The sequence below is a fragment of the Tachypleus tridentatus genome, chromosome 13 (assembly GCF_004210375.1).
Source record: "Tachypleus tridentatus isolate NWPU-2018 chromosome 13, ASM421037v1, whole genome shotgun sequence".
NCBI classification, from domain to species: Eukaryota; Metazoa; Arthropoda; class Merostomata; order Xiphosura; family Limulidae; genus Tachypleus; species Tachypleus tridentatus.
Genome location: NC_134837.1, coordinates 218,250,699 through 218,277,343, shown reverse-complemented (window position 1 = coordinate 218,277,343; position 26,645 = coordinate 218,250,699). Strand labels below are relative to the sequence as shown.

The 26,645-nt window shown below is 32.2% G+C and overlaps 1 protein-coding gene across 1 annotated transcript in view; it reads left to right on the top strand.

Annotated features, from left to right (window-relative positions):
* The window catches only part of LOC143236460 (RAB11-binding protein RELCH homolog), a 62,965-nt gene that overhangs the window by 1,107 nt on the left and 35,213 nt on the right, over positions 1-26,645 (top strand). Inside the window, 9 exon segments of the mRNA XM_076474741.1 lie at positions 159-182; positions 185-247; positions 1,009-1,080; positions 3,134-3,297; positions 6,356-6,535; positions 10,547-10,635; positions 11,329-11,661; positions 13,626-13,806; positions 17,884-17,996. Coding sequence (XP_076330856.1) covers positions 159-182; positions 185-247; positions 1,009-1,080; positions 3,134-3,297; positions 6,356-6,535; positions 10,547-10,635; positions 11,329-11,661; positions 13,626-13,806; positions 17,884-17,996 — 1,219 coding nt within the window.

Genomic DNA, 26,645 nt, shown 5'->3' with positions numbered 1-26,645 from the left:
TTTTTGTTGTATTTTATTTTATATTTGGAATAAGACATGAATGTTCAAACTACTTTACATCTGGTTTGAGAACCATGTTGTAGTTCATACATTCTTTACTTTTTACTTTGGGTAATTTCAATAATTTTGACATAAATGCATCATTGTTTTTTTATTAGCAAGAAGAACGAGTGTGCAGACTTTGACTCCTTAGACTTTGCACGTTATTCTGATGATGGAGAAAGACAAGTTGATGAAAGAGTTGCAAGTAAGAAGATATTATGGAACTCTGTTGTACCTTTTTAGTTATTATTCATTTTAACAAAGTACGTAAAGAACATGTGCCTTGAAGCAAAAGAAAATTACATTTATACAATTTTATGTATTAAAATAGATCTTTAAAAAATGTATAATGAAGTGCATTGTTTTCTTCTGAAAATTAATTTGGAGATATTGTAATTTCTTCTATAATTTTAACAATTGAATCTCAGATAATTTTTTAATTAATTTTTATTACTTGATTTTAAATATCCATCATTCTTGATGTGCTAAAGTTATCACTGAAGTTTCTAAGTGAACATTATTCATCATGGAACACATATTTAGACTTGAGGTGTATTTTATCCTTCTTTCATCATTTCCCTCAGTTTGGTAGGTACAACAAAGATAAAAGAAATGAGTAACACCTCATCTTATTGTAATGTGAACTGGAAATTTCTGCATCAATTTACCTGTTATTTTATCTAGTTCAATAAGTTCAGGGAAAATAACAGAAGTGTGTAAACTTGTAGACAGGTGTTATTGCCAGCATATACATTTGAAATTCAAGTTGCTATGTATTGACAGCATGTATGTTACAGTGACAGGTTATTTAACTGTTGGTGAAAAATGTTATAGGTTGTAGGTTTTAAATATGTATTTCTGGCAATTAGGTAATAATTTCTCTTGTTATTGGAAGTATATGGGATATAAAATTTTAGTAACAGTTATAGATAAACGCTGACAATTTATTATTTTTCTTCTCTTTAGTTCTGGAGTTTGAACTTCGTAAAGCTAAAGAGACCATCAAGGGACTTAGAGCAAACTTAACAGTTGCAACAGGTGTGAGACTTTCATTATTGTTACTTCTTATCATTAGGTTAATGTTAAACACATTGTTGTATATTTTACATCATTTTAGTGTTAGTAATTTTTTTTTTTGGAAACATAGTCTTGACTGATGTTTTTATACTGTGCTTCATTTTGGGGGGGGAAAATGTAGCTTCATTACTCAACTGCCGCAGTTGATATTTATCTTGTGATAATTTCTACTTACATCAGTGAACATCTAGAGTTTCATTCTCTTTACAAATGCCTCCTTGTTTTAGGAATAGGATGCATATACCAACATTCAAGTCTTTCAGAGTATGCATGGACAATGCACAGTGTCTTCATCCTTATAGGTCTTCAAGAAGTAAGGTTTCACAGTCTGGAATTCTTAAGGGGTAAATTGTCGAGCTTCACTCTGACTGTTCTCCAGTGGTGTATTATGTTTCTCACCAAGGAGGCATGGGGTCTTGGGCTCCTTATTCTCAAATTCGACATCATCTTTCTTGGGATTAATTTTTATCTTATCACCCTTCTTGCTTGTCATATTGCACAGATAATGCCTACAATAGCAGGTCCATTGTCTCAATCCATATAGATTCTTGCAATGGAATAAATGTTTCATCACAAGGTTCAGTTGGATTGCCTCTCATTTTGCAACTGTACTTAGTGGGTTGGCCTTTTATTGGATCACCCAACTACTGGCAAAAGCTGCTTTTCATCTGGACAGAACAGAATTACTGTTCTCAACCTTCTCTCCTCTTCGTATGTTATCTAGGGTATGAAATATGATTTATTCCATCCCCTTGTTACCTCCTGTAGATTGCACCAGATTGACAGTTACATCAGATGAGTTTTGTTTCTTTGGTTGAGTAAGGCATATATGATTCTGTCATTCTGAACCTGGGATGGTGCTTTTTGGGCTCCTTCTTATAGGAGAGAATGTTTGTCTGGTTCAGTATTGCTTAATTTCTTGTTCCCATTCTGATAGTTCAGATACAATTGAAAGTATGTCTATATGTGCGTTGCTGTCTGGTTGCCTAAGCCACCAATGTGAGATATAGGAACCAAAATCCCTTAATTCCAACCCAAGTAGTGGAACCTTAGCTGTCTGGTTGTAACTGATCTGTAATGATGACTGCTCATGCACAGTTCCACCTTTGATTCAAGAACTAAATTCAGAGTGAAGAGTATGCCTGTTCTGGATGTGGTGAGGTTTTCCCACTCTGGTACCACTTGTTTTCACATGATGTATTCTGATACTTTCTGTACAGATAATGCCCTTACTAGTCCCTCCACCTTATTAGAATGGGATTCTAGTTATCAAAGTGAGATGTGGTATGTTTTAGAAGTTAACATTTTCCTTAATTGAAGATGTGTTTTAGGTAATACTTGCCTCTACTGACATTTTTCCATCGTTTCTCCTCCACTAAAATACATTGTTAGAGACTACAGATTGGGTCAGTCTTGAAAAGTAACAATATTGTCTGAATGAGGTGCTTATATACAGTATCAGGATAGAAGGCACAAAGACAGAGGTGGAGGGTATCAGGAGACAAACATATTTCTAAGGACAAATATATATGCAAAAATGGCTCATTTGGGTTAAGAAAATATTTTACATAGAAGAGCGAACAACGTTTCAACCTTCTTTGGTCATCGTCAGGTTTACGATGATGATACAAGTGGGTTTTCTCGACATCACTGATTTCTAAGGACAGTTGAGTGGGATATAAAAGACTGGAATAAGTAAGAAAAATCAGACTAATCAGGATACTGGTATTGATATTAGATTCATTTTCTTGTACTAAGAATATAATCACAAATAAGTTAATTTAACAGTGAGTTGAGAGGTGTTTGTTTGGAAGAATTGAATCCAACTGATCTAGAGGGTAAAGGTAAAGTTGTATTATTATAGAAATTTTCAGTGATGTGTTCTTTGAAATTAATTTTATAACATTCAGTTACAAAAATAAGTTTTTATTTCTCTCATTCTGAAATTGGAATCTTCAAATTCAAAAGAGTAATATTGATGCTTCATTGACAGTTTGATTTATTTTGTTTCAAGAATCAGATCCTAATACTCCAGAAGGAAATGGAGAATTTCCAGTAACAGATGAGCCTGTGAAACCTCATGAGAAGAGAGCCCTGAACTTTCTAGTTAATGAATATTTAATGAAGAATAGCTACAAGCTAACATCAATAACATTTTCAGATGAGAATGAAGATCAGGTAACTGTGTTTTAATTATGTAATAGATTTAAAGTGCTGGTTGTATTACATTATTACTTTTATTACAGGAGAAAGTATATTGATAAGAATAATAAATTACTGTGTTCACATCTTGCTACTGCCAAACAAAATAGATATAAAAATTGCACTCTGCAAGTGGAACTGTGGGAAGGATTATAAGAGTGACAGTCAAATTCCATTTTTTTGGTCTGACAAGAATAATCTTAGTGTTGGTGGTGCATGGTGTTGACTAGCTGCTTTCCCTCTAGCCTACCACATCCAAATTGGAAGTAGTTAGCACAGGAACTGTAGTCCTTGAGTAGCTTTGTGTGAAATTCAACATTCAAGCAAACAAAATTTGTGTTTTTTCACCTACAGAGTTCTACGGCATTTTATAAACTGAAAATTTTCTTCCGAAGTTTCTAAGTAAATATTCATTTTCATTTTACAGAACCCAGTAAGAAATAATGTAACTATTTTACTGCTATAAATTTTAACATTTCCATTATTTTTACACATGTAAAAATTCTAAGTGTGGATTGTGTTTGTTATGGCAACTTATATCTGTGCATTTTTCAACAGTTAATATTCTACGAAACATTTAAATAACTGGATTATTTGTATAGTTTTTTTTCAGAACTGCCTGAGTGTTTGAATCTTAACAAAATCTGATGATGAGCTTGACACTTGACAAAGTCTAACTTACTATTTGATGTTTTATAGTGGATATAAAACTGTTCATGGAATTCTTGATATGAAAAAGATTTTTTTACTTCCATATTAACATATCTGTTTTATTACATTGAATAAACCTTTGAGAACACTTTTTGAGAATTAATTATATATTGGTTATATTTTAGATTTATGCATAAATACTAGATTATGCTTGGTGGAATATTTTGTTTTGTAGAACTTGTAAGAATAGACAAAAACAGAAAGCAAAGCACTTAATAATATTTAAAAGATATATTATAATGAGAGAAAAATATTCATAAGTTGGTTTGATAAAGTAGAATTATAAACTATATCTGAACTAATTTATTCACCCACAATGTGAACATACTTTACTAGTGTAACGCGGAAATTCAAGACTACCAGTGCTGAGGTACATGATTGACACTTCATATAATGAACCCTTTAACTGGCCAATTAGGTTGCTGTTATTTAAAACTGGGATTTGCAATAAATTAGGAAAACAATTCAATTAGAACTAGATAGTAGAAAAGTAAAAACTGAATTTCTAAAAGAGCAAAGTTTTATTAAAGACTGTTCTTATGTCAGTGATTCTCAACCTTTGTACCCCATGGACCAGCAAATTCTGTGCAAAATGCCTTTGAATCATTAGAAGTGTGTAGGCCTACATATAGTGAATTTTTGTAATCTGCCTTCATCATTTCAACTAAAAGCTATGAAGCTCACTTATTTGACAGTGAATTAAGAATGAAACAACACTTTTCATCTATTCTAACACCTGTACAAATTCTTAATTTAATAAAAATATTTTTACAAGATATTTTTTCCTTTCATTGGATATTTCTGTGGCCTGACAAGGACATGCCTGAAACCAATAATTTGGTTGGATGTTTTGTTTTTCGTCCTTAACATCAAAGAAAAAGACCTATTTTAATGATCTTCAAACTTATAAAGCAAGATGATGCTATAGAATAAAAATTACAGTAAATTTACAAACTAACTAAAAAGGCTATATACTTCATTTTTGTTATTGGTGAGAGATAAATTAGGCTTACTATGCATTGTTGTCTTAACTTATCAACAACCAAAAATTTCTAAATTATCTATTTTGTCATTACTGAGGATATTTGCTATTAAGTATGAAAATAAAAATAAACTGATATCATTGGCAATAATCTTATTTAATGTATTGTTTTTTTTTTAAGTTATATCAAACATTTTAATGTTCAGTATTTGATCTGTTGGTAGCAGGATACAATGACTTAGCTATATTTCTATTTTTGCTGTCATGGACTGGATAATATTACTAGCAAATTTATACAATAGTTTTTTGTTCTTCTTCACATTAGTTTTATGAAGTTATTGTTTCATTTTGTAATGCAAGTATATTTCAGATTCATGGCCAGGTGGGTTAAGGTGTTTGACTTGTAATCTGATGGTTGTGGGTTCAATCTCTGTCACATCAAACATGCTTGTCCTTTAGTTGTGGGGGCATTTAGTTGTGACAATCAATCCCACTATTTGTTAGTAAAAGAGTAGCTCATGAGTTGGCAGTGGTTGGTGATGACTAGCTGCCTTCCCTTTAGTCTTACACTGCAAAATTAGGGATGGCTAGCAAATAAAGCCCTTGTGTACCTTTGCACAAAATTTAAAAAAACAAACAAACATATTTCAGATTATTCTATTTCAAGTTTACCTGATGCATGTTATTTCATGTCTTTTTGTTTTAATTTTTCATTGGTTTGGTTAGATATTGTATCTCAGGATGGCTGGTATGGGCATTAATACTTTTACTAATAAAACAGAGAACAATGCTTTGACCTTCTTAGATATTGTTTGTGATTTTTTTTCTTGTGAAATTATGTAAAGAAACTTTAAGTTACTTATGCAATAGATTAATAATATATTGGATGATATATAAAGTATTTTATCTGTTTGAAAATCCATGTAAATCTAGATGTTTTTAATTCAGCAATTTGACACTGGTTAGAGTTCAATGATTTATGCAATAGTCATAGTTCTGTTTAATTAAGGTAACTAAATTAAAATAAGGGGCATAATTGTGTTTGGATGGACTTTTCATATCTAATTTTTGGGAATATGAATTTTAGATAAGTTGTTGTACTCTACCCAGAAAACTTAGAGAGCATATTGTTTAAATTGCTCTACAGTTTTCATTAAACCATCACTTTGTAACAAGTCTGTGGGTCATTTTAATAGGATACAGTGGAAGCTTGTTACTATATAATAACTTCCAAAAATTGTTCAATGTTTAAAGATCATTGTTAATATTAATATCAGAAATAACAGAAGTATTAGTGTGGTCACACATCTGTTGTGAAGCAACTATACATATTTTGTTTAGGATTTTGAAGATTGGGATGATGTTGGACTGAACATTCCAAAACCTCCAGAACTTCTATCTTTGTACAAAAACTATTGTAAATACAGTGGGTTAGGAAGAAATACTTGTAGCAGTGGGATTCAGACAGAAACTGCAGACTTAAAAGAAACTGAAGAAAAGCATTTTCCAGAGATTGAGCTAGTAAGTTTAAAGCTTTACATTTTGTTACAAGTCATCTGAAGTGTAGAATTTTTGTGTGTTACAGGTAAACTTTGGTGTGTTTCAGTTGACTGTATTTGTATTTATTTGATACATTTATTTAACTTCAATTACATATCAACCTAAATAAAGTAAGGCCTTATGTGGTGCATGTTTCACTACATTGTACTCATAGTAAGCTGTAGTTTTTTTGAAGACTGAAACAATGCACATTGTAACCATCTTAAACTTGAACTATTCATATAAGATCAGTACCATCAATTATTTAATAAAGATCCGATAAACTTTCTATCAGCACCAAATAATTTTTAATGAAAACAACTTTTTAATAAGGCACATTGCCTTCACTCAGATAAATAGCTGTTCTCATTCAGTGCTGCCTTCTATACACAGAATTTTTTCGTATGCTGCAAATAATGAGCTCCCACATACCCCATGATCACTTCTTGTGGGGCAGTGCTATCTTCAAGATGTTTTTGTTTGTGCTATTTTCCTCTCTTGTTTTTTTGACATTTCATCTGAAGTGGAGATAATTTTTCCTACTTTACTAGTTGTAAACAATAACTTATCTTTATTGTTTTTCAATATAAAAAATTTTTTTTTGGCTTTCATCAAATTTACATTTCCACTTCATAAAGGTTATTTACTTTCTACTGCCATTATCTAGGCTCCAGGTGGCTGTACTCTACTGAGTAATTATCAGCTTTAATGGACTGGGAGATTAATTGTTGTATGAAGTGACCTTTGTTGGGCTTCAGGTTTAGGGATCTGCATACTTGAAATACAGTCTGCTGACTTTGGACAGATAAACTGTTTTGCTTTATGAATAATTTTGGTATTGATATTATTATTTATAGTTCTTTGATTTCAGTAACATATATTTACCTACTTCTTGTAAGGTAAGGGTTTTTTAATTAATAAACTGTACTACCCCATGGATTTCATGTATAAAGCAAAAAGGGATAGTTACCCATTTCTGCTATTTATTAGATTGAGTAAATTAGAGTTGTCTGTTTTAAAACTAGGTTTCCCATTGCACTTTCTCCAATGTTAACATTCTTTTGGACTCTCCACTGCTGTTTTTTCATCCCTTTATTTCTATTATTGGAGTATGAGAGTTCTTACCACTTTCCATTTCCAAGCCATTGGGGCATCCTCCTGAATGTGATAGTCATATGCAATACAAATAATGATAAAACAATTCAGTTGAGAGCAAGTTGGTGGTGTTCTGGTGGTGTAGATGATGAACTTTTCTCCAGTCTGATGTTCCATCACTAAACAGGTCTATCCAAAGGGATGTAATAGCTTTGGAATGAACTGTCAGAATTGCAGTTCACCCATTTTATTGGGGTTCCTTCCTAGCCTCACATGGATGTCAGTTCCCAGTGACTGGGTTTTGGATTCAAAGCTGAACCAGTCAACATAAGTTCTCACACATGTATTACAGGTTTCTCTGTTCCTTCACTTAGTTATACTCATGCTCACTACTGCCATGTTGTAGGTCATGGTTGATGATCCACCATTGAAAATGTTCTTCCTCTTGTGCTATCTTTCAAATATTTTCATATACCAATGATGTTACACCACTAGGGGTGCTTTCTGTCTGATTGGTTTTGAATGGGATATTTTACAATACAGGGAGGCACATCTTTATTATTCTGATCATCCAGATGTTAAGTCCGTGGATTAATCAAACATTTTATAACTTTACTTCACGTGTCCTTCTCACAGATCAGTTGATATGATATCTCCCTCTGGAATCCTGAACTTAAGGTGAAGATGGTATGAACCTCTTTCCTACCCTCCACTAAATGGCTGAAATTCAGAAGGCAACTGACTTGCCACCACTATAATTCTTTTTTGTAGCCCCACATGGATGATGGTTCCTAGTGACTGAGTTTTGAATGCAATTGTCTTGCTGTACATAGTCCATTGTGTCCTAGCCACTCTACATCTTGGGGCACACTCTCTTTTCTCTCATTTACATTACTGTCATCTTTGGGATTGAGATTCAGATATTGGGTGGTTCAGATCATAATCCAACCATTGTTCTCTCCCTTTTGGATGTGCTCCTCCCTTTTACTGCCTATGTCTGTCATCTCTTTCCACACTGGACAGTATACTTAGTACAGAAGTGGTGTGGTATCATACATATGATCCTCTACTACAAGGATCTTCCCTTTAGGGTATTCTTTGGATGCTTTTGAAGGATGCTTCTTTCTTTCCTCTTTCCAGTCTCTCCATATATTGAGTACGAAGTTTCTAGTTATTTATGTGAGTGGAGGTAATATACCTTATCAGAAGTTGTAATTTTCCTATGCTGAAAATGTATGTCTGATAGATAATTACCTCCTCTCACTCTTCCCCACCACTGAAAACCAGTGCTTCCTTTTGTGTCAAAACTTGAAGTGATAATTTGGTAGAATCAAACAGAGAGAGTCACGTGTATCAGAAGAGTATGTTGCACTCCTCTTGCTGGAGGGTCACCTCATGAGATGCAGTTAAACCATGCTGATCATGGAGTATGTGGGAGCTCAATGTTCGTGGCATACAAAAAATTTTGCATATGGAGGGTATCACTAAATGGGAATAGCTATTTATGTGACAAGAGGTTAGTACCTATTGGAAATACATTTTCAGTATAAGCAAATTATAACTCTCACACTATGCTTCAGAAAATGTTTGATCTCATTTAGAGTTTGGTATTCTAAGATAAGATATAAGAAGTCACTATATGAAATTTGTCTATAAGCACTGGATGTAAATCTAACTTAAATATACCACTTAAGTATCATAGGCTGAGCTTCCACAAATGAATTTCTTTGTAATTTTGGATCATAAATAAAAATTTATTTAGACTTTCAGCTTCATAAATTTATAACTAGATTTTGTGAATATGTATTCATGATATGGAATGCTGTGTTGCTATTGAATGCGAGAAAATCACATTATACTACAAATGTAATTAAATTTAATGTTATGGTTAGGTAAAAATTAACTATCTCTTTTAGTCATGTATCCTAGTATTGATCAAACATTTATTGATTGTGATAGCAATGTAGAAAAAAGTCTTAATTTCTTATTCTTTATATCAGAAGTACATTTTATTTAATAAGTGTAACATTTAGTTTAGCACCAACTTTTCAATGTTTTAAATATTTCAAGCCCTAGTAAAATCAGACATACTCATTGTTTTTTTAAAAAAAGATTTTGTTTTATAAGTGAGTTAGAAACAAATTGCACAAAATAGAAAATTTAATGTTAAATATAGGAAATTTTTGTCTATTGAGTTACTATTAAATAAAAAAAGGTATAGTAGATTGAATAGAGATTGTGAAATTGTAGTTAGATTCTGTAATAGTTGTAACCTGACATTGGTAAGGATAAGATACCAAAACAGCATAAACAATTACAGTGAGAAACTATACAAAAATGTATGTAAAGATTCAAAAACTGACAACAAGTAACCGTGTTGAACAACGAAGAGTCAAACATGATATACACATCTTTGATTTTCTACTTTGTGTGTGTGTGTGTGGTCATTATGATATTCTTTTTTTTTTTTTTTACTGTTAAAGAATACTTTCATGGTTGATTTGTGAATTGTTGGTTTTGTCAGTAGTTGAATTTCCGGGCTTAATAAAACAGTGTGAATTAAAGATTATTCAGGTGGGAAATTGATTTGGAGAATTTTAAAATTTTTAAAAAACAGTCACCAAGTCATTCAAAAATAGCAAAATAATAAGTTGATGAATTAGTCATTAATTTATTTTAATAGTTATAGATGTATGTTACATGTAGTCTTTATTTTTATTGAAAAGTATTTTTTATATATTTATGTGTTGAACTTGAACCTAAGATTATGCAATAATGTTGATAATAAAAGAGAAATTTTAAATGAAAGCAATTTAAAAACTTAAACTAAATTATAAGCAGTGGTTGAATTAAATGTTTGTCTGAAAATCTTTCAAAAAAAATGAGTTTTGTCTTCAGGAGGAAAAGCATGAGAAACTCAGGGAGCTAGTGAAGAGATTAAATGAGGAAAATGACCATCTTATGTTACAAGTTAAGAGTCTACAGAGGTAATTTAAAATTGTACCATGTTTGTTTTATTTCAAATGGATAAAACTTAATCAGTTCTATGATGTATCAATCCATTTTTTTTGTAATGATACATCTCCTTAGGGTTTAAATGAATGACAGGATGTGCTATTTTGGTTTTCAATTTACGTATATGTTTATTTCACAAAATATGTTTTATATATTTAGTTTTTGTAACTATTTTCAATTGTTATAAGGATAAACTCTTTAAACCTATCATTTTTTGAGCATTCTTCTGGAAATATTTTCATGTCCTGATAATTATCACCATACCTTTTTAACATTTCTGGTCTGTCTGGTGATAGTGACATGGTTTTAGTTACTTTTCAGACAAAGAGATGCAGATGTTATCAGAAGTTTCACTATCTGATGGGTAAACCATGATTTTTTGGCCAGATGCTGGTAGCTTTTGCTCAGGTTTAATGAGTTAAGTTAGCCAGATGCCATTGCTGAAATTCTAATTTTACGTACTGTAATGACTGATATTCTTTCATCTTTGGCATTGTAGATACATTTATATCAGCTTCTGTGTTAACCTTACCCTAGCTTCATAAACTGTAAAATGATATGCTTGATTCAAAAGTTAACTTTAAGTGTTTTTTTGTTATTTCTTAATCATCTTGTTTAAAGCATTCTCTTCCTTTAGTTACTAAAACTGAGATTGCTATTTATAGAGAAGTGGAGTGCCACAACAATTTGAAGTCTTCAACACCATTGATAACACCAGTTCAAACACCAAAAAAATTAAATTGGGTATCTCAGGTTTCTTGTGACATGACCCAGTCTATGGAAGATAATACCCAGATGGACGTAGTGTCTGTGCCTGAGGATGAAACATCAGATTTCACCAGATTCCCTGCTGGATCGGATGATCATCTACATGAAGCCACCTTATCTTTAGAAGTAGGAGAACCTACAGAACTTCAGGAGCGACTTAATGACCTCAATGCTAGTGAAACCATTGTAGTGAATCCACAGGTAGACGTGTCAAACATTCATGGCATCAGGTATTAAGATTTTGGAGTTTAAATTTGATAATCTGTTTTTGGTTAAGATGATATTAGGATAACATCTTTTGTAGGTATGATGGTAACTGACATGTCACCAGATGATATTTTTTAAACTATATTATTTCAAGATATGAGTCTCAGAATTTGTAAAGTTATGAGTAGGTTTGCATGTTGTAATAATGGTTCTTGTGGTTATTAAAGGATACAAATTTTAAGCCAAATTTTAGTTTTGTTAACAAGTTTAAGTTCTACTAGAGGTGCTGAGATATTTATTGTAAGTTTTTATGTGCAATACAGTGGTCCCTCTTAGATACAACTGACCTTTCTGTCAGGATAAAAAAAATTTACACCTTACAGAAAGTCATTATTCAATGGTCAATAATAAGATAACAACTGACCAAGTTTAAGCTGTACTAGTTGCTACTTCCAAGGGTTGAGCACAATGGTTTATGTACTGTATAGGAAATCAGATAAAGTGACACATTGGTACACTGTCTGATGATAGTTTTGATGAGTAACAGTTCAATAAAGATAACTTAAGTTGTTTTGTGTTTTATGTAAAATTATTTATTAATCACATTTACTTCATAAACATCCATGTGTCACATTTTTATTACATATGTATAAAATATTACAAAATGACACAAAATTTATTTAATAAAAAATTGTCCATCTTTGTTCTGCACATTTAACTGACTCATTTTGAATGTTCATGAGTCTGGCAGTTATTCTATCAAGAAGTGTGTTTTTGTTAATTTTCAGTGCATGATTTTTTGTATCAAGTTATAAAATAATGTACAACAAATGTCTGGATTTCTACATCTGAAAAGCTAGAAGAAAATAGGAAATAAGATTCACAAAAAAAACAACAGACGTCACATATTTACCAATATTACACCTCAAAAAAAGCACAGTGTACCTATAAAACAAAGAACCAAACATCAGAAGATGCTATTGTAATTGAACAAAACACCCCAGCCCTAAACCAAAATTTCTCCAATTCTGAAAAGGGATCATTTTGTATATTTAAAAGAATGAATATCTGAAACAAATAAGTACTGGACTATAGTCAGTACCTCATAAGGTAGTTTTCTCTGAATACAAATACTATATAAAATGTAATGTGTTGTATTAAAACAATTTCAAGTTGACTACAAAATCTGTAATTTCCATACTTTGTTTACTTTGTTGCTTTCTTTATAACTTTGGTCTATATCAATACTTCGAACCTTCTTCTACTTCACAGTGACTTCCTGTTTTCAGCTTTAGCCTTTCACAGTTTTCCTTTATGCCTTGAGGCATTTTATTAGCCATGCTAACTGTATGAATTAGCCAAGTCTGTTGCTTGACAAACCACAAGTTTATGATCTACACACCTTGCTAGTAAATAATAATCAAGTTACTTAATATCTAGGCTACAGGCTCAAATTCTACTATATTCACTAAAAGAACAAACCTTAATTCCATGAGCAGAGTGAAGATAACACTTCTGAGTGTCCATGGATACCTCCATACTGTATACATTATATTCATATATCTGTGTAACTTGCATCATTAATATGAAAAAAGTCATTATGGAGAGGTCATCTATCCAAATATCCATGGTTGTATGTTGTATCCATCAAGAAGTCATTTGTAGGAGGTCAAATCAACATAAAATCATTCCATGCACAGCAAAAAAGTTGAATTTGAAAGTGCATCATTATGGGGAGGGGTTGTATCTACTAGGGACCACTGTATTATAATAGCAAGATGTGCTGAGCTATTTAGTCAAAAGAATTACATATAAATTACAATGAATTACAAAATATCTATTTATTATTTTCCCACTGTTAGTTCTCCACAGTAATACAAGGCACATATTGACTATTGTACTGTAAAAATCTTAGAGGAAATTCCTTTAAAATTGTTTCATAGCTCTTTTATAGGCTATATATTTTGGACCATTTTTGTTGTTACAGGAAGGTTTCTGAAGCATTTTGTCGAGCTTTGATGAGTAGTGCTTTAGGTCACAAGATATCACAGGAGAACAGGCTTATCAATGAAGTAGCTGAAGTTGTCGATTCATGTGAGAAAGTTGTTTTAATGTTGGGTCGCTGCCTTCCTCACATTGTCCCAAATGTCATCCTAGCAAAGCGAGAGGTATGGCTATAATCCAGAATGTGATGTTCCACTTTAAAAATAGTGGAAAGGTAATAGGTATTTCACTCAAGTTTGAACTGTGTCTATTTAGAGTATGTCATCACAGTTAAATTCAGCATTAGGTTATCTGATGTTAAGTGTTTTCAACAGACCTGATGGATCAGTGTGTGTATTATTTCGTTCAAGAAAGTAATTTTCTGATGGATTAGGTTATGTATTACATCATTCAAAATTATCATGATCTGAGAAATTGGCATTTGTATTATTTCATCAAAAAAATCATGGTTTGTTGGCTCTGGATATGTTTTGTTTAACAATAAAAGAATAATGAAAATTATAGTCTGATAGCTCAAAATATGTATTATTACACTGAAGAAAAATCATAGGTTAATGGCTCAAGATATGTATTAGTACATTCAAGACAAATCTTAGTTTGATGGCTCTGGGTGTGTGTTTGATGGTTCAGGTTATCTGTTAATTCAAGAAAGTCATTAATTAATAGATGTCACTTACTATGAAGTATCAAAAGCTTATTATGCTGGTAGTGGCTGTGTATAAAGTGCATGCTAAATTTATTGAATTCACAGATGGTAATTATTAACATGTTTGATACTTTATTGCAACAAAGATTCAATAAAATGTACTCAACACAGAAGAAGGTGTTAAAAAAAAACCCACAGAAAATAGTAAGTATATGCTTGATTTGGCATTTTACACTGTGCAATGTATCTCACAAATTATATGTATAATATATCAGTACTTTTTGTAGTATTATAGCTCATTTGGCATGGATAGGTATGATATTAAGTAAAAAAATCCTTGTCATCATTGGCCTGAAAATGTTGTTGGAACTCTATCATATGTTGTACATGATGATCTCTACTGATAAGTAAGATAATATGTTGTACATGATGATCTCTACTGATAAGTAAGATAATATGTTGTACATGATGATCTCTACTGATAAGTAAGATAATATGTTGTACATGATGATCTCTACTGATAAGTGAGATAATATGTTGTACATGATGATCTCTACTGATAAGTGAGATAATATGTTGTACATGATGATCTCTACTGATAAGTGAGATAATATGTTGTACATGATGATCTCTACTGATAAGTGAGATAATATGTTGTACATGATGATCTCTACTGATAAGTGAGATAATATGTTGTACATGATGATCTCTACTGATAAGTGAGATAATATGTTGTACATGATGATCTCTACTGATAAGTGAGATAATATGTTGTACATGATGATCTCTACTGATAAGTGAGATAATATGTTGTACATGATGATCTCTACTGATAAGTGAGATAATATGTTGTACATGATGATCTCTACTGATAAGTGAGATAATATGTTGTACATGATGATCTCTACTGATAAGTGAGATAATATGTTGTACATGATGATCTCTACTGATAAGTGAGATAATATGTTGTACATGATGATCTCTACTGATAAGTGAGATAATATGTTGTACATGATGATCTCTACTGATAAGTGAGATAATATGTTGTACATGATGATCTCTACTGATAAGTGAGATAATATGTTGTACATGATGATCTCTACTGATAAGTAAGATAATATGTTGTACATGATGATCTCTACTGATAAGTAAGATAATATGTTGTACATGATGATCTCTACTGATAAGTAAGATAATATGTTGTACATGATGATCTCTACTGATAAGTAAGATAATATGTTGTACATGATGATCTCTACTGATAAGTAAGATAATATGTTGTACATGATGATCTCTACTGATAAGTAAGATAATATGTTGTACATGATGATCTCTACTGATAAGTAAGATAATATGTTGTACATGATGATCTCTACTGATAAGTAAGATAATATGTTGTACATGATGATCTCTACTGATAAGTAAGATAATATGTTGTACATGATACTGATAAGTAAGATAATATGTTGTACATGATGATCTCTACTGATAAGTAAGATAATATGTTGTACATGATGATCTCTACTGATAAGTAAGATAAGATAATATGTTGTACATGATGATCTCTACTGATAAGTAAGATAATATGTTGTACATGATGATCTCTACTGATAAGTAAGATAATATGTTGTACATGATGATCTCTACTGATAAGTAAGATAATATGTTGTACATGATGATCTCTACTGATAAGTAAGATAATATGTTGTACATGATGATCTCTACTGATAAGTAAGATAATATGTTGTACATGATGATCTCTACTGATAAGTAAGATAATATGTTGTACATGATGATCTCTACTGATAAGTAAGATAATATGTTGTACATGATGATCTCTACTGATAAGTAAGATAATATGTTGTACATGATGATCTCTACTGATAAGTAAGATAATATGTTGTACATGATGATCTCTACTGATAAGTAAGATAAATGTTGTGATAAGTAAGATAATATGATAAGTAATATGTTGTTGTACATGATGATCTGATAAGTAAGATAATATGTTGTACATGATGATCTCTACTGATCTACTGATAAGTAAGATAATATGTTGTACATGATGATCTCTACTGATAAGTAAGATAATATGTTGTACATGATGATCTCTACTGATAAGTAAGATAATATGTTGTACATGATGATCTCTACTGATAAGTAAGATAATATGTTGTACATGATGATCTCTACATGATGATCTCTACCGATAAGTAAGATAATATGTTGTACATGATGATAAGTAAGATAATATGTTGTACATGATGATCTCTACTGAAGTAAGATAATATGTTGTACATGATGATCTCTACTGATAAGTAAGATAATATGTTGTACATGATGATCTCTACTGATAAGTAAGATAATATGTTGTACATGATGATCTCTACTGATAATATGTTGTAAGTAAGATAATATGTTGTACATGATGATCTCTACCGATAAGTAAGATAATATGTTGTACATGATGATCTCTACTGATAAGTAAGATAATATGTTGTACATGATGATCTCTACTGATAAGTAAGATAATATGTTGTACATGATGATCTCTACTGATAAGTAAGATAATATGTTGTACATGATGATCTCTACTGATAAGTAAGATAATATGTTGTACATGATGATCTCTACTGATAAGTAAGATAATATGTTGTACATGATGATCTCTACTGATAAGTAAGATAACATGTTGTACATGATGATCTCTACTGATAAGTAAGATAATAGATATGGAGTAAAATGTTTTCAGTGTTTTACAATTTTAATGCTCGTTTTTCAAAACCACTGCACTGAGTTTAAACAGAACCTGAAGTATATAGAAAATGAAATAAAAATGAATGTTCATTTTGCTCATATTTTTGTATTGTATTTACTGTTAGTTAATATGACTTCATTCTTATATTTCAGTATGATTAGTTTGTTTTTGGTTTGAGCCCAGTTTCCATTTTTATTACTTAATTTGCTTTTTTAACTTCACTTATGAGTAATGTTTGTGAAATATTGTTGTGGTGGTGAGATGAGAGACATTTAATATTGTTGTGGTGATGAGATGAGAGACATTTAATATTGTTGTGGTGATGAGATGAGAGACATTAAATGTTGTTGTGGTGATGAGGTAGAGAGACATTAAAATGTTTTAGGTGATGCGAAGAGAGGTGAGAGACATTAAATGTTGTGGTGATGAGGTGAGAGACATTAAATGTTGTGGTGATGAGGTGAGATACATTAAATGTTGTTGTGGTGATGAGGTGAGAGACATTAAATGTTGTGGTGATGAGGTGAGAGACATTAAATGTTTTTAGGTGATGAGGTGAGAGACATTAAATGTTTTTAGGTGATGAGGTGAGAGACATTAAATGTTTTTAGGTGATGAGGTGAGAGACATTAAATGTTGTTGTGGTGATGAGGTGAGATACATTAAATGTTGTTGTGGTGATGAGGTGAGAGACATTAAATGTTGTTGTGGTGATGAGGTGAGAGACATTAAATAGGAGTATTAAATTGCAAGTACTTTTCAAATTGACATTTTTTTTAATTGTATTTAAAAGTATAAAACAGAACTCTCCAAATTTTTATTTATTTTTTATTTTAGGAGTTAATTCCTGTTATACTCTGTACTATTGGACTTCATCCTTCAGCAAGAGACAGAGACAAGCTTTTGAATATTCTATTCAATCTTATCAAAAGGCCAGATGAGGAACAGAGGTAAAGAAAAAAAACAACAAACGACTCTGAAGTTTTTTTTTAGTAGTTCATTTAATCACAAATGAAACAGTAATTGCTATGTCAAAAATATTCAATAAAAATAGTGGTGCCAATAGTTAAGTAAGTTTTTTTGGTAGTTGACTTTTAAATAATTGTTGTTTTTTAACATAGCAGCTACTACTTAATTTATTCACTTGTTTCCAGACTTCACCTCACATTTTGGTAGCAAAATACCTAAATAAAAAAACTGTTTTAAAATTTTGATCTAATATGTAAACTAGTTAAAACGTGTAAAAAATTAACAACTCCACATGTGTCCTAACTACTAAAGTGGTGTTATGGAGTTTAATAAAACCACATAGTCAATGTTGTTGTTGTAGTACTTCCGTTGTGACTCAGTAACATTTGTAAGACATTAAGATTTGATTTATTACACATATCCTTTTTAAATGATTTAACAAATTATTACATTTCTAAATTTGCCAATTAATTTTAAAATTTTGATTAAGGGACAAGAAAAGGCAGGAACATGAGTTAACCATTGATGGTGAAAGAAAGTAAGGATTTTCAGAAGTTAAGGAATAATTAGGGTTAATAACTTTTCAGTTTGTCAACTTTCTACTAACTTTGGTCAGCATACAAAATATATATTTTTTACAATTCATTTTATTTTGCTGAGAATATAAAAAAACATTGCTGCATCATAATTATTTAAGTTTTTTAATTTTAAAGGAAAATTAAAATTTTGTAGCTATTGGTTGATGATAATTATCTTCTGACACATCTGCAGCACAAAAAATTGAAAATACATTAAAGAAAAAGAAATTCTAGGTGGTGCTACCATTAGGGAATCTTTAAAGCAGGAGTAACTTCTTTTCTTTTTCAGTTGCTATTTTAATCACAAATTTTCATACACAGTAAATGGAATCGTATAATCCAAGAGCTGCATTTTGAAAGTTCAGTTAAGTAACCAAATTTCTAAACATAAACTACACAACAGGTTTGACTGTTTTCTATTTTAGATTAAACCTTTCTTCAAATGTGCCTGTGGGATTTCCACTTTAATTTTAGTACCACAAAAGGTTAAGAGGTTTCTAAGATGTGGGTTAAGATTGGTAGAAAAAAAAATATTTTTGATGTACCTGATTTCTATTACCAATTTACTTTATCAAAATACTTAATTAGGAATACAATGTTTACTTGATAGTTGTATGAAATTATAATAATCTCTATATGAACCTTCATATCTCAGTCTGTAATTAAAAAGAGGCAGACTTGAGAGTTCTGTTTTTGTAAAAACATTCTCCTGATATTTGTGAAGCTGTGTTGTGTATCTCACTTGCATAGCAGCTGGAGAACTTGGATCTTTGGCTTCACCCTGGGGTTAAGCACCATATCTATTATATTACAATGTGCACATTAGCATGAATCTTAGAACCACTCAAATGTGGAGCACTACCATTTCTCCTCTCACTGATTGTGACTCCACGCTAGCTTCCCAATAACATCATTGGCTTACAATGGGTGAATCTAACGTTTTAAATTTAAATACTGAAAAATAAAATGAAAGGTTTGTTTGATCAGTATACACAAGGACTCCAAAACAAGAACTGCTACTGGCAGTGAAAGATGTTGAGTATTCTAAAACACATTTACCTCTGCTGACCCTATAGTTATTTCTTGATCTTCAGGATTTCCAGTATTTGCCCAGTTATGCAATGGGATAGGTATGCCTTGTCCCCCATGTTATTGGATCAGCATACCACCAGGAGTAGGCCTATTTAAATTCTCAGTGGATGGGATTCTCTTTAACACCTGTGGGGCTCTAGATTGGAACATGTGATCTCTTTAAACAGATCACAGTTTTCTTGGATTTGTCTTACTTGCAACTATCCCAAGATTATATATTTAAAACTGCTTGTATGGGTAGAGAAAGCACCAGTAGAGTTGCAAACAACATTTTGATCTTCTTCAGTCATTGTCAGGTTCACAAAGAAAGAAAGGGTTACTAACTGGTAGCTGACCACATGTTTGAAGGTGGTTGTGTAATTGAGTTTAGGAATGTAAAGGGCATGCTTAGATGTTTGATTATATTTATTAATATAGGTATAAAGGTGTTCCTTTGTATTGGTTTATTGTGGGCTTGAGTTGTTGTATAAGTAAGGCTTCTTTAATTTTGCGTTTGTGTATATTTGTTTCCTTATTTAATATCAGGGTGTTTTCTATGGTTATGTTGTGTTTATTTGATTTGCAGGTGTTTGAAAACGTGTGAAGGTGACTTTTTGTGTTCTTTGAATCTGGTTTCCATATTTCTACTTGGTTGATATGTTTCTCTGACACAACACTCTGCATGTGACTAGGATACATTATAAGCACACATATTGTACTGATGTGACTCTTGCTTTTCTTGGCAGAAAGTTAAATAATTGATTATCTGTGCTTTTTCTCACATTGTACCACAACAGAATTTTAGTGCTACAGGTCCATAAACTTAAAAAAATAATTAATTTTTAGTTCATATCTCTACTATGCAATGTAAAAAAGACATTTCAATGCCTAAATGCTTTGGAGTTTTTTGAGTATGTCACCATGGGGCAACTTAAATGTAACATCTTTGTGTTTGTACTTCAGCACAAAGCAACACAATGGGGTATCTATGCTGTACATACAACAAGAATCAAAACCCGATATATATAGCATTATAAGTTCAGTTGTTTACAGGTTCATAATTACAGTAATTATCCCTGTTTTGTTCTTAGCTTTTATCTGAATTAGCATAGGATGTGTGCAATTCTCTAATTATCACATTATGTCATTTATTCGGTGATACAACAAATTTATTTTAGTTTTGCACTTTTGTTCTATATGAATAAATGGTTTTACTACAAATAAACAACAGAGTTTAAGTCAATGTAATTTACATGATAGATTTAAGTATATAAATATGAAAAAGTTGTACACATCACGTGAGCAAGAAATGTTTGTAGAAGAGGTCATGAAGGGAGACCAATTCCGATTGAAGAAGGGTGTGTTAGACAACAATAGTATCGAAAGCTTATTTACAAAGTGACAAAGTACTCTATAGCATATATAGGAAAATAAAATAAATGTTTAATAGAAAGAAGGAGGATTGGATACTTGTGAAATTGCTATAAGAAGTATCCAAAGCAAAATCAGTGTACACAAACAAGTTTGGTTGGAATTATGATCTGTATAACTAAATGAAGCAGTCAAAATGTATCACCACAGAAGAGATTGAAAATGGTTTTACAGCCTATCCACTTAGAACAATATTACTTGTTGGTATACTTTTTTAATGCAACATTTAATTTGGTTTGGATGCTTCTTATAACAATTCTACAAATAACCAATTAAACTATTTTTTTTCTATTTATTTATTCAGTTTGAAGTCGTGCACAAAGTTACACAATGGGTTATCTGTGTTTTGAAACTCATTTTTTAGCATTGTAAATCTAGAGACATACTATATATGTAAAACGGCTGGTTCGAGTTGAGAAACTTTTTTATGTAGAGGAGCGAACAACGTTTCAACCTTCTTCGGTCATAGTAAGATTCATAAAGAGAGAAAGAGGTAACTGACCGATAGCTGACCACATGTTTGAAGGGGGGTTGTGTAACTGAGTGTAAGAATGTAGAGGGCGTGCTTAGATGTTTGATTATATTTATTAATATCGGTATAAAGGTGTTCCTTTGTATTGGTTTATTTTGGGCTTCAGTTGTATAAGTAAGGCTTCTTAATTTTGTGTTTGCTTATGTGTGTTTCTTTATTTGGTATTTGGGTGTTTTCTATGGTTATGTTGTGTTTATTTGATTTGCAGTGTTTGAAAACATATGAAGGTGACTTTTTGTGTTCTTTGAATCTGGTTTCCATTTTTCTACTTGTTTCTCCAATATAGAAGTCGTGGCAGTTATCGCATTGTATTTTATAAATAATGTTGGTGTTGTTTTTGTCAGTGTAGTTTTTACATAGTATAGACCTTAGTTTTGCACCTGGTTTTTGAATAAATTTGGTATTAACTGGAATGTCATATTTTGTTGCTAGTTTTTTGCTAGATGTTGGTTATTTTCTGCCAGGAATATATGGTTTGCAGCTGTATATGGTTTCATGATTTTTTAAATCGTGAGATATATTTACTTTTGTTAGTTGATTTTGCTTTTTGTCTAGGTGTGTGCATATAATGTTTTCTACAGTTTGTGGAGGAAAGTTTCCAGGTTTGTTGGTTTCCATAATAGGGTTTATCTGTTTTCTTGAGCCCCCCTCAGCCCCCCAATATTGTTACCTACATATATTCATAAAATATGGAAAACACAATTGTCGTTGTTGCTTAACAATTAACATCAAAGAGACATAGATCTGTAGAATTCAACGTCTTCATTAAGACGGAAGTATGTGTCATGTGTCCCATAGAAATGTACTGAATGCACTAAAACTCATGGGCTGTATTGTCGCTCCCTGTGTAATGCCATTCTATCTTGAGCTTTCACGAAGATTAGACAACCACATTGATTTGAAGTTACAACAGATCATCAGGGATTTTACTTGACGAACCAAAGGTTTCACAGGTATTTATTTACCTATTAATTTCATTTATCTTTTATTGAAAAGTAAAACATAGCATGCATGTATAAGTGTATAGGTCAAAACTATGAAGCATTTAGCCGGTGTTGTGTCCTCTGTGAGATCATTTTGCATTGTGTATAAGTCATCCAAAATTGTACTGATGATTGTGGCATACACATAAAATTGTGACTTACAATCCAATTAATGTTATACTTATTATTAGATAATAACCTTTCATGTTAACTGACCAAATAATATTTCTAAACAATTCTAGAATGAATTTTGAAATTGTCATTAAGCTATTTAGAAGTGCCTAATTTAATGTAATTTAGTAGTTACATTATTGTAACAGGTGCTTGTCTCACTTATGATAATAAGAACAATATTACAATCACAGTTTGGCCTGTATCAATAATGTAAACTTATGAAGAAACTGGCCTTTCTGTGAAGGTAAACTGCAATTTAGACATTTTGTTTTGGTGCTACTATGACCATTTAATATCAAGCCATGGGTTTGCTTTGTTTGAGCTCGATTCCTGTCTCGAATGCCTTAAGCATTATGATCACTGAGCCGCTGACCATGGCGTACACTCTCATGAGATGGCTAACGAATGGCTCAGCCTGATCGAGATCAGGCGCCAGCCGCACTACACACACCCCACTCACTTCCATTAGCTGACCACAGTTTTACAACATGCCCTATTTGTAATAATGAATTATTAATCAGAATATGAGTTTCCAATGAAAACTGTATTGAAAATGCAGTTCAAAATAGCACACCTTTCTGAAATGTACTTTGGTATTTACATTATTATAATTTACCATCTATACTTCATATTGATGGCATTTTAGGAAGCCCCACTTCACAGTTTACCTCAGCCCCCTGAATGAAAATATCCTGGCACCCCACTGAACACATATCATGCTTCAAGCCATGGAAAGAGCTTTCAGACTTACTTTTGTCTATTTCTTCTTCTGCATGAATGGTTACTTTCTCTTTGGTATGTGGGCATCCCTCAAACCTCTCATTCTTTTGAGATGAGTGCATGAGGTCACTTCAATTCTTAATGAGCAACCAGTTGATCATGCATTCTGATCCTTTGGATCATCCTGTTTCACTACTAAGGAGCAACATCATTGATTAAAAATGGTGGTTTGATCAAAGCAACATTACCATTGAGATACCCATTCCACCACCTCATCCTAAGATCCACCTCTTAACAAATGCATCTCTTAATGGATGAGGAACTTATTTCAAGGAAAGGAGTTCCAAGGTACTTGGACAGAAGACAAATCTACCCTCCATATCAATGTTCTCCAACTTTTTGCAATACATTGGACAATGTTTCAAGGTTTTTCTTGAGGGGAAAAATTATCATGATACATTTCAACAATTCCACATTGGTATCTCATACCTCTTGTCAAGGAGGCACATATTCTCAAGACCTTTGTTTTTGTACCTTAGATTTTCTCTGCTAGGCTTATTCTCATCATATCAGAATGGATGCTACATCCTGAGGTTTTTCAGTGGATTTATTCTCAGTTCAAGTCTCTAACGATCAATGCCTTTGTGACTTGTTTAAATTCTCAACTGCTGTTGGTTTGGCCTCTAATTCCTCATATTCAAGCCTTGGCAGTAGATCCATTCATTCAAGACTGGACAGATTTACATCTGTATGCCTTTTTCCCAATTTGGCTATTGCCCCAAGTTCTGACTATGGTTTGTTCTACTCTCTGTTGAGTTCTCTTGATTTCACCTTATTGTCCAGTTCAAGTGTAATTTTTACTTCTTCAGTATCTACAAAAATGTCCACCTCTACATCTTCCACGTTGGCAGTTTCTGTTGAGACAACCTCAGTCAAACATGCTCTACCCACATTTTTGGAAACTCAATGTTCATGCTTGAAAGTTATGCAGTCCTTTGCCAAATGTAAGGGTTTAACTTCTTAGGTTCCACTGTATTTAACTAAATCTTTCCATAGGCCAGCCATGATCATTTACCAATGGGAATGGAATATTGATCATTAGTAGTATATTAAAAGGGAATTTAAACCCTCTTCATCTAAAAATATCTATTATATCCTATTTTATATGCTTGAGAAGGGTCTTGCTTTATATAAGATATCCTTATCCACTGTTTTTAAGTATTCAAAATACCAGAAGGTTTTTGAATCTCCAGTTCTCTCAGATTTACTAAAATCCTTTCATATTCTTCTGCACAAATGACCTGTTCAGTTACTGAATTGTGATCTTAAAGTTGTTTTACAGGCATTGTTTCATCCTCTTTTTGAGTCTATAGCTTTGTGTTCTTTGTTTAACCTTTCTCTTGAATTGTGTTTTTTCTGTTGTTGGCTTATGGACATCATCAGTCAGAGTTCTTTGCAATTCATGTGCATAGGACTTTATCATTACACATTTCTCGTACTTTATCCTGGTAGTTTTTTTCTTCCCAAGACTCTGACAGCTAAAGAAGGGGAAAGATTCTTCTTGCCAATCTGTTTTTTACCTCTATTTTACTCTGATCCTGATAATTTGTTATGTCCTATCAGGTTTCTCAAGTGTTATATGGCTCATACTTATTAATTTTGAGGTACTAGAAACTGATTGTTTATTCTTTGAAATCTTTTCCATTCCCTGTGACTTATTTTCCATTACCCATACACTTGGCTTATAATGGATTATCATTACAGGAGAGAAATCACCTACACCTCTAGTTCTATCATATAACTTCAATGAAACATGGTATAATCCAATGCCTAAACAAGAGAGCAGAAAACATCTTCAATAAGACATCCATTGAAGCAGAATGCCAAACGATTGTAGATAGTTTTAAGCAGAATGGTTAAACCTCCTCCTTTATCAAAACCTCCTTGGAGAAGTCCATGACAGAAAGAAAAAGATCAGAAAGTCACCACTGCTACTGCCATTTACCTCCCATACCTCCAACACTTCAGTGAAAAACTCAAATGCATTGCCAAGAAATTCAACATAAAAGTCCAGTGGAAATCCTACAATACCTTAAGGTCCATTCTGGTAAAAAACAAACAGCAACCTACCAAAGAGAATCTCCAAAATGTCATCTGGAATTCTGTGTTCATGTAATGATACATACATTGGAGAAACAGAAAGAAAACTTGAGACAAGGGTAAAAGAACATAAAGATAGTAAAAGACTTATGAAAACACAAAATTCAGCCATTGCAGAGCATGCCGCATCAATTGGACACAGAATAAACTGGGAGAAAATTAGAATCATTGACATAGACAAATTCTGGAAGACAAGAAAAATCAAAGAATAATTTTATATTAGCACTATTAAATCTTCACTAAACAGAGATTCCAGATTAGAGGTGAGTAACCTGTGGCTACCATTGGCTGAATCTACAGGGAAGTCTCTCCTCCAATCAGAAACAGTGATAATTCAACCCATCATTATATGTTCTCCATAATCCACCAGGACACTATAAAAGACTGATAACATCTTACACACACATAGTGGCCTGAAGATGAAAGGCAGAAGACTTTCGAAATGTTGTCCTCTACATGATCTGGCAGTTTCTTTTCTATGATTTTCAACTACCCCCTGTAGCTATTTTGACCAGAACTGTTAAACTTTAATGAGAATGAAGTATTTTCCTCACTCATGTACTCTTCTGTTTCCAGAATCCCTTTATTTTTTACTGGATCCCATTCTGTGTTTAGTGTTGCACAGACAGTTATATTTTCTCGTTTCACTTCTGCAGTAGTAACCACTTTCACTATAGTTACTACAGATTCCAACAGTCCCTGCAAAGGGCTATTCTATAAGATCACATGGTTGCTTATTGGATGATATTACCTTCTTAAGGATTCCCATTCATGAAAATCATAAGAAAAGTTAAAGGAGCTCTTGCCTGTTCCTGATGATTTTCACTTTGAATAAATTGGGATTGATTTGCCTTTACAAGTGTAGGAAACTTGATTCACCTATTGCACAGTTTTAAGAGCATTGTTTCTTAGAATTCTCCAACTTGTTTTACACTCCCAGACTTTACTAGTGGATCTTGGGAGTCCTTACTACTCTTATTT